Source organism: Acomys minous (genome assembly GCF_964271855.1).
Source record: "Acomys minous genome assembly, chromosome: 15".
Classification (NCBI taxonomy): Eukaryota; Metazoa; Chordata; class Mammalia; order Rodentia; family Muridae; genus Acomys; species Acomys minous.
Genome location: NC_140497.1, coordinates 91,933,383 through 91,949,626, shown reverse-complemented (window position 1 = coordinate 91,949,626; position 16,244 = coordinate 91,933,383). Strand labels below are relative to the sequence as shown.

Here is a 16,244-nt window from a genome sequence, read left to right as displayed (position 1 = left end):
GCATGTATTAAACAACAATATACACCCATAAAAGTACTGTTGGAAAGGAGTTGGAGCAAGTTAGGTATTCCATAATGCAATTGTGTGAAAGTAGAAAGTAAGGTGGAATTGAGGTACAGGGCAATTCAGAAATAAATCCTGTACATGAAATAACACAATCATAGAAAACACAATCATAAAAATATATGAAATAGATTTTCAGTTTAAAAAAATGTATGGTGGTAGTTTATATCAAAAATTTAAACTTTGTGTTTTGAAAAACCCAAAGTCTTTTGTAATAAGTCCCAGAAGACTTCCTTCACCTGCTGGTTTCTTAGTGTATAAATAAAGGGATTCAGGAGAGGAGCAATTGAGGTATACAGTAAAGCCACACCTTTGGACACAGTCACTCTCTCCCTAGCAGAAGGTTTAATATACATAAAAATGCAACTGCCATAAGTTATGGAGACAACAATCATGTGGGAAGTGCAGGTGGAGAAGGCTTTGGTTCTTTGCTGTGCAGAAGGGAAATTCATAATAGTCTTAATGATGAAAGTGTAAGACAGAATCACTAGTACCAGTGTGACGGCAAGTGTCACCACGGCTAAGATGAAGGACATCATTTCTAGGACATGAGTGTCTGTGCAGGAGATCTGTAAAATAGGTGACGTTTCACACATAAAGTGATCAATTATTCTGGAATCACAGAAATCCAGCTTTAGGCCCATGGCCAATGGGGGAAAGATGATCAAAAACCCAGTCACCCAGGAGCTGAGCACAAGTTGGTGGCACACTCTGCTGTTCATGATGACGGGGTAGTGCAGTGGTCTGCAGATGGCGACATATCGGTCATAGGACATGGCAGCCAGGAGATAAAATTCTGTGACCCCCAGCAACAAGATGAAAAACAACTGAGCTGCACAATTATTATAGGAAATAGTTTTGTCTCCAGTCACAATGGTTGTCAAGAACCTGGGAATACACACTGTTGTAAACATGATTTCCAAAAAGGAAAAATTCCGGAGAAAGAAATACATGGGAGTCTTAAGGCGAGGGTCCAGCAGGGTGAGGAGCACAATGATCAAGTTTCCTAACAGGCTCATTGTATAATTGAGAAAGAGAAACAGAAAAACCACAATTTGCAACTGTGGGTCATCTGTCAGTCCTACAAGAATGAAGTCAAGTTCCATTGATTGATTCCTCATCCTCGTTCATGAATCTTATCAAACAAACATAGGAAACAAAAAAAACCAAGTAAATATCTTTATTTGTATTAGAATTTATATACCTACACTACAGCAAAAAGAGAGACAGGTTATAAAACTCAATTGGGAAATGTTTTCTGACCTGAAATTTCAGTTGACAACATTATATTCCATAAGTTAATTACAAACTTGTCTTACTCTGTTCTTTCTCAACATTATTCACATAATCCCCTCCAAGAAATGGAAAAGTATTTTCATAAATGCAAATTAAAGCATTCCCTTCCAAATGGTGTCTAGTGCCATGAAGGCCATAAGCTTATGATCCCTCTGCTGAAGCTTCTGACATAGCCTGGATTACAGACCTGTGCCTCCAGCTCCAGCTTATATGTAGACTTTTGAAAACAGTTTTTAAATTATATTGAAATATAATTACAATATTTCCTCCTTCTATTTCCTCTTTATAAACTTTCCCATGTTCCCTGCCCCATTGTTTTATTTAAAATATGTTTCCTCTATTTTCTCCAGTACATGTATAAGCCTAAATATATAAGAAAAACTGCTCAGTTTGTGTAAAGTCACTTGTGTATGTTTTCAGGGCTGATAGCTTGTGTTGAGAATTCAGTTTGGTACTCTCTTCCCTTTAAATGAGTTTGCTAAAGCTCCTTTGCTATTTTAATTCTTATTTATTTATCTTACTAAGATTTTCTTTCCATATGCTAGCTTTATGAATGAATTTGTGAAAAAACAAAGCTGTAGAAACATAAAGGAATTTTCCAAAAATCATTATTTTTTAAATGGTGTATTTTTATTAGGAATTGAGCAATATGTACTTAAATCACTTTCTCACTGTTCTCATATATTTTAAAAATTCATAGAAAAGTGTCATTTGCATATAATACTAAAAGCTATATTTATTAAAGTTACAAGCATTCAGAAAAAAGTAATATTTATCATTTTTGTATTATACTTCTACTGAGTCTTAGGGCCATTTTTATTTGGTTTTATATGGAGGCATTACTTTTTGACACATTAGGTGTGCTAAAATAGTAATTACTTTTTATTAAATATTTTCTACATATAGAATACATTACCTACAGCAAGAGGAACCATGAAACAATCTATATATACATTTATATTATTACACATATATACAATAAACTACCTACAGCAAGAAGAACCATGAAACAATCAGCAATTATATAAATGTTACATTCTTAGTGTTTTGGCTCTTTGTATTTGGCAGCTTTGAAGAACATCTTTCCTGTCTTGGTGCATGTAAAATTCCGAATATAAATCAATATCTATTGTATCTAATCATGAACAACTTAAAACATCTATCTAATCATTATTAACAAACACATTTAAGACCGACTTCTTAAGATGTTCAGGATTTAGCTACTGAGTACTTACAAGCTTTCATCAAGTGAACATACTTAACGCTTTCCTGTTATCCTTAATGCTCATATTTGAAAAGATTGCTAGTTACTTCTGAATGCTGTAAGCTTAACAGACTTAGAATTATTCTATTACAAAATCACAAGAATTGCTTGTTAATGTATTTTCACACCACTTTATAGAACACTCAAAGAAAAACAAATAGTGATATATAAAAATAAAATACATTAGTTTATCTATTAAAGCATAAACTCAAAATGCCTACCCCTTAAACATTTTATAAGATATAAAATTGTGTACTCCAATCACAGCTCCCTTAATTGGACTTACTGTACATTTGCCTTAGTTTCATATTATAAAATTAATTTAAAATCAACATGGACTCACTTTTTTGTGTCTGTTAACCATTCTTCTTTGTTAAAGATAATTTTAATTATTTAGGCAATATTTATTTCACTACTTAGTAGGAATATTCATTACTAGAGATTTTTTGGTCTGGAAAGGCACAATACATAGTGTATTTCCATAAAGAATTTCCACAATCCTTCAAATTCACATTTAAGATGTAAACTTCAGATTATGATGAGAAATTTAACATGTGCCACCTGATAAGATAAGTTTTGTGTAATTTAGTTCTTAGCATTGAGAACATTGTCATTCCAATACTCCAATTAGATGTCATTGTTAAAGATGAAGTAAAAATCAGGGTAATAAGAAGAATATGAAATCATTGCTGAAATATACACAATTCTTAAATCAAAGAGGTGCCTCAGAGCCAACTCTGCACTTGTGAGGACTCTAGCTCTACTGTTTCCCACTGCCTATTAACTCAGGGGATCTTCTGAAATTGCAGCAGACTCCTCTCTGGGGATTACTACTACAAAGTACTCATTATTGGTAATAAAAGATACAAGGTGTATCAAAGCTTTAAAAAAATCATCCCAGAGGAGTGTCATAAGTGCCTTAGAAAAGTCAAGAAAATATCAGAAGCATCAAGAGTTCACTGTAGTTGCTATATATTTCCAAAATTAGGCCCCTATTGGGTTTTACAGTTTGTAAGTACATTCTATGCTTCTGTACACTGTATTTTAATTATTTCGGGTTGATTTGCTTGGTTACATTACATTACATACAAACTAATAGCTGTTACTTCTATGCTGGTACCTATGACTTCATCAGACCTGAGATTTTGTCTGAGTTCATGGTACCAGATTTGAATCGTAAGTCCACCCACCCCGAAATCCCAAATTGGGCAATTACTAAACACTAAAAGATCGGCTGTACCAGTAAAAGTCAGTGCCACTACAGATCTAGCTGGTACACCTTGCTTAGCACTTGTACAGTATAGCACACAGGGTCAACAACTGAATAAAAGAAATGCTCCATCATTCTTTCCAATGGCTTCCTTAGCTCCATCCATCATTACACAAGATGTGCAACATGGATGGAATGTTTCCAACACAGTCCAGATTGATTTCCTCACTTTATGCAACCAAATTGTTCTGTGTCTTCAGAACAATTTAGTTCTAGCAAGCAAAGAGCAACGATGTCACTAGCCTCTATCGTGTTGGGGCCCTCTAAAGACTTTGTGACCAACAACTCATAGGGGACAACCTCCTCCTATCACTGAGATGCTCACTTAACTAGGATATTGCCTTCTGGAGGGACTTTCCCCATCTTCATAGGAGATCTTGGGTTTAAATGCTGTATTAAGATTTTCAGACATAGTCTGTCATAGAATTTTTTCAAATACCAGTGTGCATCCTCTTTGCCTTACACAGTTCCTTTAGTCTCATTTTCTCTTTTGGTAGTAAAATACCCAAAAAAAGTCACTGAAGCAAGAAATGGTTTATTTGTCTCTCAATCCCAGGTCATAGTCCATCACTGGAAGAAACTCAAGGGAGCAGGAAGGGGAAGCAACCAGTCACATTATATACATTATTAAGAGCAGAAAGCAAGAAATTAGTGAATGCATGCTAGTGCTGATTTTATGCTTTTCTTTCATGCCCATGAATTGGTGCCACCCACATTCAAGGTAAATATCCCCACCTTTGGTATCACAATCAAAATAATCATCCAACGATCTGTACTCTGGCCACCCTAATCTAAAAAATACTTCACTGAGACTTTCTTTTCACTTGGTTCTAGATTATATTGAGTGACAAATAGTTAACTATCATATTCAAATAAACTCCCAACAATTCTGAGGTTGTTGCCAACCCTTGCACTCTTTGCTAACCAACTTCCTATCCCTGATATTTTATGTGTACTTGTGTGCCTCTCGAATGAGTTTACCAGCCTGTAAAACACTCAGATAGCATCATGTCATCTAAACAGGCAATGTTAGAAAGCAGGCTCCTGGGCCATCATTCCATGACACATAATGATGTAGTGAAGACAGAGAAGGAAAAAACCCTGGAAGTGGAAGATCTTCCATTCTAAAACAGTGTCAGCTGATTTGGGGAATCAGAAACTGAGCACACAGCCCCACCACACAGTGAGAGCAGACAGAGGATACGCAGAGGCCCACCAGATGTAAGATGCCCTAGCCACTAGCATGTGCAAGTGTGTGGCAGACAGATGGGAGATAAAGAGAAGTGGAACAGTTTAAGCATCATGAAAAGAGATGGAACTGGACGTGTGAGGGTGGAGAGGAATAGCCTGTTGTGAGTAGCCAGCCCACCACTTGAGGCCATGATGAAGTTCCTGCCCATGCTGCCGTTAAAGGCCATGTTCGGCTGCATGACCATGCAGCAGCAGCAGTAAGTGTCAATGTCTATGACTCACATTACCACTAAAGACCATGAGGACATCCTTGGTCTGGAAAGCCACCTGAGGCCATGTAGATGTTCAGTGGCTGTGTAGAGCTGAGTCTGCCCCTCACTGGCAGCTCACTCTGGACAGCTTATCAGCTCTTACCAGATGAATCATTTGGGAGAGGAGACCCTGCACCTTGGACCTACCACTCATTTTCCATGAGGTGGCAGGGGGTGGGGAGGATGCCCATCCTTCCTTGAACTTTGCCAGCTGTAGTAGTCAGTAGAGCTGTCCTGAGAGTTGTGAGACTTGGAGAGCTGTCCAACTTTAAGCTGCAGCACATTAGAGAGAGGGTGCTACACCATCTCTGGCAACATAATAATAAAAGAGACACAGGTGAGCCAGCCCCTCACAGGCTGCAGCACTCAGGAGAGTGGACCCTGGACCTTGACAAAGGATCACAATAGAGCTGGCCCGACCAGCTTGAAGATGGGTGAGCCAGCCTGGAATGCATGAATGAGCTAGTCTGGAAAATTCTAGAGAGATTTCCTCAGTGATACTGGTGCTGGAAAGTTGGCAGGCTAACTAACTCAGCTAACACCAAGTGACAGATCCAGGGCTTTGATTTGGACAACCCCAAAATCTACTTCATCTATGCACTGTTGAGGCATGTGAAAGGGTCACTCCTTCAGATACAAACATCCTTGATCTCCACAACACTATTCAACTGTTAACTTTAAGAATAAGATGCCACCCAACAAGTATGTTATGGAGAGATATATTTGGGAAAGGGAAGGAGAGAAGAGTTAGGGCCTAAGTGGGCCATGAGTGTAGAGAGAGTCAGTGGTGGAGAGAGAGAAAGAAAAGGGAGTACTCCTTAGACAGAGTGAGAGAGGGAGAGAGAGAGAGAGAGAGAGAGAGAGACAGAGACAGAGACAGAGACAGAGACAGAGACAGAGACAGAGACAGAGACAGAGACAGAGACAAGGACAGAGAGACAGAAATGTGGACATTTGGTCCTTTTATATCTGGGGCCCTGGCACTCACCTGTTAGTGGGCTGCAGATGATGACGTCAGAGGTTGCTAAAAACCTAGAGGCGAGTCAGATCAACTAGCAGGCTAGCAGGTCGGCTTGTGAATCTACAGCAACAGCAGTATAAGTGAGGAGAGTCCTAGTGAGGATTCAGTATTGATGGTGTAGTAGAATCCAGAGGACCCGAACCAGACCAATTGCCAAATGCAATGAATATCTGTAAGGAAAAAAAATGTATGGACAAAAGTGTATACTGTTGGACACACTACAGTGTCCATGATAAGATATTTTGTATTGTTTGTTTTGTTTTGCCTATTTTTATGTTTATTTTTTATTTTCTTTTTGAGGGGAGGATGCTACAACAGAGCTTGGATATGAAAGAATGGGGAAATGAGTTGGACAAGGGTGGTGCATGATGCAAAACTCAGAAAGAATCAATAATAAGAACTTTTAAAAATGAAGGCTGAGAACACATTAAAGAAGATGATAGCAGCAGGGTGTGGTGGCACATGCCTGTAATCCCAGCATTCCCTACCACCCTAACTCCCCACCCTGAGTCTATTATTCAAAATGAAGCCTTTTTTCTTAAAGGTACCACGTAAGTTTTTTCTTAATAATGGATAATAATGTCCTTACTAATCTAAAAGGTGGATACATATCAATCTTAGGTTTATGTAAGGAGAGATGAGGTCATACTGCCCTGAAAGGCCAGACAGTTTCTTAGAAAGTTGCCTCCTAGGAAAACTGATGCCAATAAATACTTTGGCCTAGTAGGAATATTCTATTAATCAATATAATCAAAACACAAAGGCTATGAAAGTATAAACCCCAATTCTATATGGAAAAATGTGCAAGACAAAGATAGCCAAAACAAAGGTAAAAACCCAGGGACAAGATGTCTAGGGTATGCTTAAACTCTAAAATTAACATGGAGCTTGTGTAAATTGTGGCTATGAAGGCATAACCACCCATTCCATAAGGAGAAAAGGACAGGACAAAAGTAGCTGCAACAAATCAAGTTTCTAAACAGTTACAAGAGGCCTCAGATATGCTTGAGCTAAAACTAAACAGGAGTTTACATAAATTATACTTAAAATATAATGCTTTTTCTATTGCTCAGGGCAACCTCCTTGTCTCTTTGAATCGAAGACCTTCCCTCAGGAAACAGGTAGTGGCTTGGCCTAATACAATATGTGCTCAAGAGCCCAAAGCAGGATATTTAGATCTGTACAACCTGGTATGATTTCAACTTGGTACTGATTGTCTTATGTATTGCCAATATTTCTTGTTGGCTACAAATTCCCCATGAGGTGTACATGCCACCCTTTTATATGGCATGAATAGAGATTTGCAGATGTCTTCTGCTCATACAAAGATCAGAAAGCCATACTTATTTAATCTGTGCATACTGCATATCTTGTATATTTGTAATTTGAGGACTGTAAAATGCTTGCAAGAAATTATATGTTTTCAGAAGAAACAAACCAGACACTAATGATGCTGGATCAAAACTGACAGGATTCATCTTTCAGCATGCTGAAATGTGTTTCAGCATCATGTATGTTCCAGTTTTGGCTGCTGTTCCTCATTAGAGTCTGCTCCCTGGAGAGCTTTGAAGAAAGAAGGTAATCTCACTTAATCTAGGATTCTAAACTCTTCCAAAAAGGACTTCAATTAGCCTGATATTTCTTAACATTTAGAGACTGGATCTCAAATGTTATTGCTAGTAAGCTTAACAATTTTTTTCATATTGTATTTGGCTGCCTCACAAAGGCATTCTTCATCCCAAAATCAGTACAAGGCAACCTTGAAAATTATGCCCATTTCCCTTAAGGGGGTTATACAGGATTTTGGTTGTGTTCTTAGCCTATGGATGTTTATTTTCATTTGGGAGTTGGTTATACATTATTAAGGGTCCTATTCAAAGAGTAAACAAAGGTAGACTCAAGTTTTTCTCTCTTCTATTTTCTCTCTTTATTTCATTCTTTGGTATGGAGATAGGGATTGAAAATGAAGAAGGAGGAATGTAAAAAAACATTTACACCTAATAAGACAAAATGTAGATTTTTGAATGTACCCCTCAACTTAAGGCTTTAATTGTAATTCTCTGGTTATTTTTAATTCATTGGTATAGAACTTTATATACTGATGTAAAATACATTTTGATACACTGTTATAGAATTGAAAATTAAGGTTATTTTGACACACACATTATATATAAGTTAATATGAACACACTACCACAACAAACATCAAAATAAAGACCTAACAGTCACTGGTCATCAATCTCTCTCAGCATCAATGGTCTCCACCCCCCAATAAAAAGGCACAGACTATCAGAACGGATCCATAAGCTTGACCCAACATTCTGCTGCATTCAATAAACACACCTCAACTACAAAAATAGACATTACCTCAGGGTAAAATGCTGGAAAAATCTCTTCCAAGGAAAGGAACTCAAGATCAAGGTGGAGTAGCCATTCAAATATCTAATAAAATATACTTTCAACCAAAATTAATAAAAACAGATGAGGAAAGACACTTCATCCTCTTCAAAGGACAACTCAACCAAGATAACAACTCTGAACATCTATGCCCCAATTACAAAGGCACCTACACTTATAAAAGAATAATTACTAAAGCTTAAAACACACATTGATCCTCACACATGGATAGTGGGAGATTTCAGTACCCCTTTCCACCAAAAGACAGGTCTACAACAAAAAGTCTATGACAGCATATATCTGTAAATGTTAAAACAGCATTTAAAGAATGAGCAAAATATCATATGAGGATGAGAAAAGTCCCTCCAGAAAGGAATACCCTAGTTAAGCATGCATCTCAGTGATAGGAGGAGGTTGTCCCCTATGAGTTGTTGGTCACAAAGTCTTTAGAGGGCCCTAACATGATAGAGACTAGTGCCACCATTGCTCTTTGCTTACTAGAACAAAATTGTTCTAAAGACACAGCACAATTTGGTTGCAGAAAGTGAGGAAATCAATCTGGACCGAGTTCTAAACCTTTCATCCATGTTGCACATCTTGCGTAATGATGGATGGAACTAAGGAAGCCATTGGAAAGAATGATGGAGCATTTTATACTCAGTTATTAACCCTGTGTGCTGTACTGTACAAGTGCTAAGCAAGGTGTACCAACTATAGCAATAGCATCACAGAGTTTCGTGGGTATAGCCTTTTGTGTTTTAATAATTGCTCAGTTTGGGGGGGGTGAGGAAGTCTTGAAGGTGGATATAGAGATGCACAGGAAGTTGAAAGGATGGGCATTGGAGTGAAAGTTGTTTAAGACAGCATGGGGAAGGAGAAAAGGATGTTTCCTTCTGAGATATGAGCTGAATAGGAAGGACTTTTTCCTTCTGGGACATCAGCTGAAAGGAAGGTCAGCTGGGTGCTTTCTTTTCCTCTCTGGGCTCGCAGGTTTTTGCCCCAGCATCTGCTCCTGAGTCCATCTTGGTATAAATCAAATAATTTGGAATTTCTTTACAACATGTGTTTGTATACCACAGGATTTCAGTGGCAATGGAGACAAGAGGAAAATCTTGTGGTTCCTGGTAAGGGAGTTACATACTTGTGTGATGTCACATGTGCACTAAATTCAAGCCAAGGTCCTCTGGAGAAACAACCAAGATTGTAACCATAAAGCCACATTTCTGGCCTCAATAATATTGTTCTTAAGGATGATTTGAAAAGTACAATACAAAAAACACAATGACAAAAACAAAAATCAATAATATTATACCAAAGTGAAAGGAAACAAGCAAATCAAGGCAACACAATTAAAATACAGTGTATAGATGCATAGATGTACTTACAAACTGTAAAAACCAACAGGAGGCTAATTTTGGACATATATAGCAACTACAGTGAACTTTTGATGCTTCTAATATTTTCTTGACTTTTGTCAGGCACTTATGACACTCCTCTGGGATGATTTTTTTAAAGCTTTGATACACCTTGTATCTTTTATAACCAATAATGAGTACTTTGTAGTAGTAATCCCCAGAGAGGAGTCTGCTGCAATTTCAGTAGATCCCCTGAGTTAACAGGTAGTGAGCACAGTAGAGCTAGAGTCCTCACAAGTGTGCAGTTGGCTCTGAGGCACCTCTTTGATTTAAGAATTGTGTATATTTCAGCAATGATTTCATATTCTTCTTATTACTCCTGATTTTTACTTCATCTTTAACAATGACATCTAATTGGAGGGTTGAATTGACAATGTTCTCAATGCTAGGAACTGAATTACACAAAATTTAGCCTATCAGGTGGCACATGTGAAATTTTTCATCATAATCTGAAGTTTCCATAGTAAATGTGAATTTGAAGGAATGTGGAAATTCTTTTTTTTTTTGTTTTGCTTTTTAAATTTTTATTATTAAACTTTATTTTTTACATATACATTTATATTATTACACATATATACAATAAAATACCAATAGCAAGAAGAACCATGACACAATCAGGAATTATACAAATATTACATTCTTAATGTTTTGACATCCTTGAAGAAAACATCTTTTCTATCTTGGTGCATCTAAAATTCTGAATGTAAATCAGTATCTATCATATCTCAACATTATCAATTTTAAACATCTATCTAGGCTTAAAACCCCTATCTTATAGCCTTCAAAGTCCTGAGATTATAGAGTGCACTGCCATACCCAGTGAAAATGTTATACCAATCCTGTTGTAATATATTATACTAGAAATTATATATATATACATATATATGTGTGTGTGTATTCAATAGCATGCCATATAAAACGTTTATCCCATTCATCTCTTTCATATGTCTATATATTATTTATTCAAATACTTATTTGAATATATTTATTCAAATATTTATTCAATATTTAAATTTATAATGTACCATAAGAGAGATGGTATAAAAGACAAAATTAAAAGAGCTCTTAACTTTGAGCTTGCAGCACAATGAGATAGACTGTTATTAGAGAAAATGACATGTAAATACATATATAATTGCTAACTGGTGTTAAATAGCATGAATTCAAATTTTAACTTACAGAGAAATTATGATTGTCAAATCACATATTTGCTATGTACTAAATCTTTATTATTAAATTCTCAAGCTCATATTTGATGTTCAGTATTGGCCTTAATTAGAGAGCTAATTTACATTTAAATTTTTAATTGCAAGCTATTTTATTGCTATTGGGAAATTTATAATTCAAATTAGCAGGAACAGGTCATGCAGATGTCCTTTCAGAAGAGGCCCACAGCAATATCCAGCCCTTGCTGTCACTAAAGCTTTATAGTTCCCTACTCAAAAATCTGCCTCCCACTTTGATTACAAACTAATTGAGAGCACTAAGTAGGACTTATATATTAGTACATCTTTAATATGTAACATAATTCCTGGACTATCAGAAGCATGATAAAATTAATGGATAAATACATGAATAGATGACCACTAGCAGGAGAAAATTTCATGTTTTTAATTTGCAATCTTCATCATCATCCTTATATAACTGTGACTGTAGATTGTGAACTGTTAGAATTACTAGGTTAAAAGGAAAGTTAAAATATAGTTCATAGCCTCAAGGAACTAACGATTTGACAACATGGAGGTACAGATCACATAGCTTTTCATGTTGTGCTCCTGTACTCACAACTGGCAGTTTTTCTTATCCAATGTGGAAATTCTTAATGGAAATACACTGTGTATTGTGCCTTTCCAGACCAAAAAAAAACAGTAATGAATATTCCTACTAAGTAGTGAAATAAATATTGCCTAAATAATTGAAATTATCTTTAACAAAGCAGAATGATTAACAGACACAAAAAAGTGAGTCCATGTTGATTTTAAATTAATTTCATAATGTGAATCCAAGGCAAATGCACAGTATGCCCAATTAAGGGAACTGTGTTTGGAGTAAACAATTTTGTATTTTATAAAATGTTTTAAGGGGTAGGTATTTTGAGTTTATGCTTTAATAGATAAACTAATGTACTTTATTTTTATATATCACTATTTGTTTTTCTTTGAGTGTTTTATAAAGTGGTGTAAAAATGCATTAATATGCAATTCTTGTGATTTTGTAATAGAATAATTCTAAGTCTGTTAAGCCTACAGCATTCAGAAGTAACTAGCAATCTTTTCAAATATGAGCATTAAGGATAACAGGAAAGTGTTAACTATGTCCGCTTGATGAAAGCTTGTAAGTACTCAGTAGCTAAATCCTGAACATCTTAAGAAATCAATCTTAAATGTGTTTGTTAATAATGATTAGATAGATGTTTTAAGTTGTTCATGATGAGATACAATAGATGTTGATTTATAGTCAGAATTTTATATGTACCAAGATAGAAAAGATGTTTTTCAAAGCTGCCAAATACAAAGAGTCAACACACTAAGAATGTAACATTTATATAATTGCTGATTGTTTCATGGTTCTTCTTGCTGTAGGTAGTTTATTGTATATATGTGTAATAATATAAATGTATATGTAAAAATATTTAATACAAAATAATTTAAATATCAGCACACCCAATGTGTCAAGAAGTACTACCTCCATATAAAACCAAATAAAAATGTTTCTAAGACCCAATAGAACTATAATACAAAAATAATAAATATTTCTGAATGATTATTAGTATCATAAATATAGCTTTTAGTATTATATGCAAATGACAAATGATATGTATTTTTAAAATATACAGTAACAGGGAGAAAGTATTAAGTATATATTCTTCAATTATTAATAAAATTTTAAAAATAATGATTTTTGGAAAATTCCCTTATGTTTGTACAGCACTGTTTTTTCCCAAATTGATTGATAAAGCCAGCATATGGAAAAGAAATATTAATAAGAGAAATGAAAGGAATAAAAATAGCAAAGGAGCTTTAGTAAACTCATTTAAAGGCAAAAGAGTACCAAACTGAATACTCAACACACTGTCAGCCCTGAAAGCATACACAACTGACTTTATACAAACTGAGCAGAGTTTCTTATGTATTTAGGCATATATATGTACTGACGTAATAGAGGAAGCATATTTTAAAAAGTGGAGCAGGGCACATGAGAAAGTTTATAAGAAGAAATAGCAGGAATAAATATTGCAATTATACTACACGATAATAAAAACTGTTTTTTAAAATCCACGAATAAGTTAGAACCGTTGCCACAGGTCTGTAATCCAACTACGTCAGAAGCCTCAGCAAAGGAATCATAAGCTTATGGTCTTCATGGCACTAGAGGCTATTTGAAAGGAAATGCTTTAATATGTATTTATGAAAATACTTTTCCATTTCTTGGAGGGGATTATGTGAATAATGTTGAGAAAGAACAGAGTAAGAAAGATTGTAATTAACCTATGGAATATATATAATTATGCCACCTGAAATTTCAGGTCAGAAAACATGTCCCAATTGAGTTTTTATAACCTATCCATCTTTCTGCTTTAGTGTAGGTATATAAATTCTAACACAAATAAAGATATTTACTTGTTTCTCATTTCCTATATTTGTTAGCTAAGGTTCACAAACGAGGATGAGGAATCAATCGATGGAACTTGACTTCACTCTTGTAGGACTGACAGATGACCCACTATTGCAAATTGTGATTTTTCTGTTTCTCTTTCTCAATTATACAATGAGCCTGTTAGGAAACTTGCTCATTGTGCTCCTCACCCTGCTGGACCCTCGCCTTAAGACTCCCATGTATTTCTTTCTCCGGAATTTTTCCTTTTTGGAAATCATGTTTACAACAGTGTGTATTCCCAGGTTCTTGACAACCATTGTGACTGGAGACAAAACTATTTCCTATAATAATTGTGCAGCTCAGTTGTTTTTCTTTTTGCTGCTGGGGGTCACAGAATTTTATCTCCTGGCTGCCATGTCCTATGACCGATATGTCGCCATCTGCAGACCACTGCACTACCCCGTCATCATGAACAGCAGAGTGTGCCACCAACTTGTGCTCAGCTCCTGGGTGACTGGGTTTTTGATCATCTTTCCCCCATTGGCCATGGGCCTAAAGCTGGATTTCTGTGATTCCAGAATAATTGATCACTTTATGTGTGAAACGTCGCCTATTTTACAGATCTCCTGCACAGACACTCATGTCCTAGAAATGATGTCCTTCATCTTAGCCGTGGTGACACTTGCCGTCACACTGGTACTAGTGATTCTGTCTTACACTTTCATCATTAAGACTATTATGAATTTCCCTTCTGCACAGCAAAGAACCAAAGCCTTCTCCACCTGCACTTCCCACATGATTGTTGTCTCCATAACTTATGGCAGTTGCATTTTTATGTATATTAAACCTTCTGCTAGGGAGAGAGTGACTGTGTCCAAAGGTGTGGCTTTACTGTATACCTCAATTGCTCCTCTCTTGAATCCCTTTATTTATACACTAAGAAACCAGCAGGTGAAGGAAGTCTTCTGGGACTTATTACAAAAGACTTTGGGTTTTTCAAAACACAAAGTTTAAATTTTTGATATAAACTACTACCATACATTTTTTAAACTGAAAATCTATTTCATATATTTTTATGATTGTGTTTTCTATGATTGTGTTATTTCATGTACAGGATTTTATTTCTGAATTACCCTGTACCTCAATTCCACCTTACTTTCTACTTTCACACAATTGCATTATGGAATACCTAACTTGCTCCAACTCCTTTCCAACAGTACTTTTATGGGTGCATATTGTTGTTTAATACATGCCCATTTGCAGAAACATTGCATTGAATAAAATACACTTTGTATAGTAGCAACTTTTTTGCATGTGCTAATTGTATTTGATTGAATATCACTACAATATATACCAATATCTTTCTAGGCATGGACACATTAACATCTGGTAAGTAGTCTTCAGTATCTGTAAAAGAGACAAACACTTATTCTTTTTATGTGATACTAATTTATCATTATATTAAATGTCTCAAACAAATTTTGGGGCATATGGAGTGACTTTTGTAAATTTTCAAGGCAAAATATTTGAAGATAACATATTCATGCTGAGGTTAAAAAAATAAAATACACATGTATCAACAATTTCTGTAAAAAATGAGGTTGTTAATGTGAAAGAGAGCAAGGAGGGACACGTGATAAGGTTTGAAGAGTGAAAAGGGAGCAAAGAAATACAATTATGATCTTAAAGTGTAATTTAATAATTTTAAAAACTAAAAATACACTAAAGGGAAGATGACAAAGGTACAAGCATGTTTAAATTCTACAAGGGTGCTAAACAACTGTATATACTGCAATGTGACCACAGCTATTAGGTAAAGGGGCCTCAAAACACTTATCTTGAGAGGAGTCAAAATCATTTTGTGTTAAGGGTGAGCATTTGAGTTTGATTTCCAGAACCCACGGTGAGAACTTAACCCCAAGAGTTTACCTTTGACTGCCACACATAGCACACCTGCACTGTATGCCTCCACATCACTGACACCACCCCCACAACTTACCAGATGCTCTCTCAGTACAGATTATACAAGCTTTTATCATCCTAGCTTCTTCAGGTATTATATAGGAGAAATGCCACTCACATCATTTTCCAGTGAATATACTCTATTGGGTCTATGTATCTAAGGATAAAATGTAGCCCCTAAACATCTAAAGACACCAAGATACCAGTCCCACAATTCTCTCAATATGATAATGAAGGTGAAAGCAACAGAACTACAGAGACTATTCTGCCAGAAATGGGCAAGCTTTGATGTAGGTGGACTTGACAGCCAAACTCTGCCAAGACAGGTTAAGCAAGTACTCAGCAGTTCCTGCCTCAAAAATATGTCTGTCAAAAATACTGGGTCAAAAGGATGAAGATGATGCACCAATGTTATAGAGTTTTGGGTGACTGTTCAAACACCAAACTGCCTCTGTCAG

The 16,244-nt window shown here is 35.8% G+C and overlaps 2 protein-coding genes across 2 annotated transcripts; one reads left to right on the top strand and one right to left on the bottom strand.

The window, feature by feature from the left end:
* Positions 1-239: 239 nt before the first annotated feature.
* Positions 240-1,184, bottom strand: LOC311585469 (olfactory receptor 6C6; the record flags this gene model as incomplete). The annotated part of the gene is made up of 1 exon (XM_084760686.1): positions 240-1,184. The coding sequence occupies one exon, from the start codon at positions 1,182-1,184 to the stop codon at positions 240-242; it is 945 nt and encodes a 314-aa protein (XP_084616812.1).
* Positions 1,185-13,893: 12,709 nt separating this feature from the next.
* On the top strand, positions 13,894-14,838 carry LOC311585468 (olfactory receptor 6C6-like; the record flags this gene model as incomplete). The annotated part of the gene is made up of 1 exon (XM_084760685.1): positions 13,894-14,838. The coding sequence occupies one exon, from the start codon at positions 13,894-13,896 to the stop codon at positions 14,836-14,838; it is 945 nt and encodes a 314-aa protein (XP_084616811.1).
* Between the last annotated feature and the right edge of the window lie 1,406 nt (positions 14,839-16,244).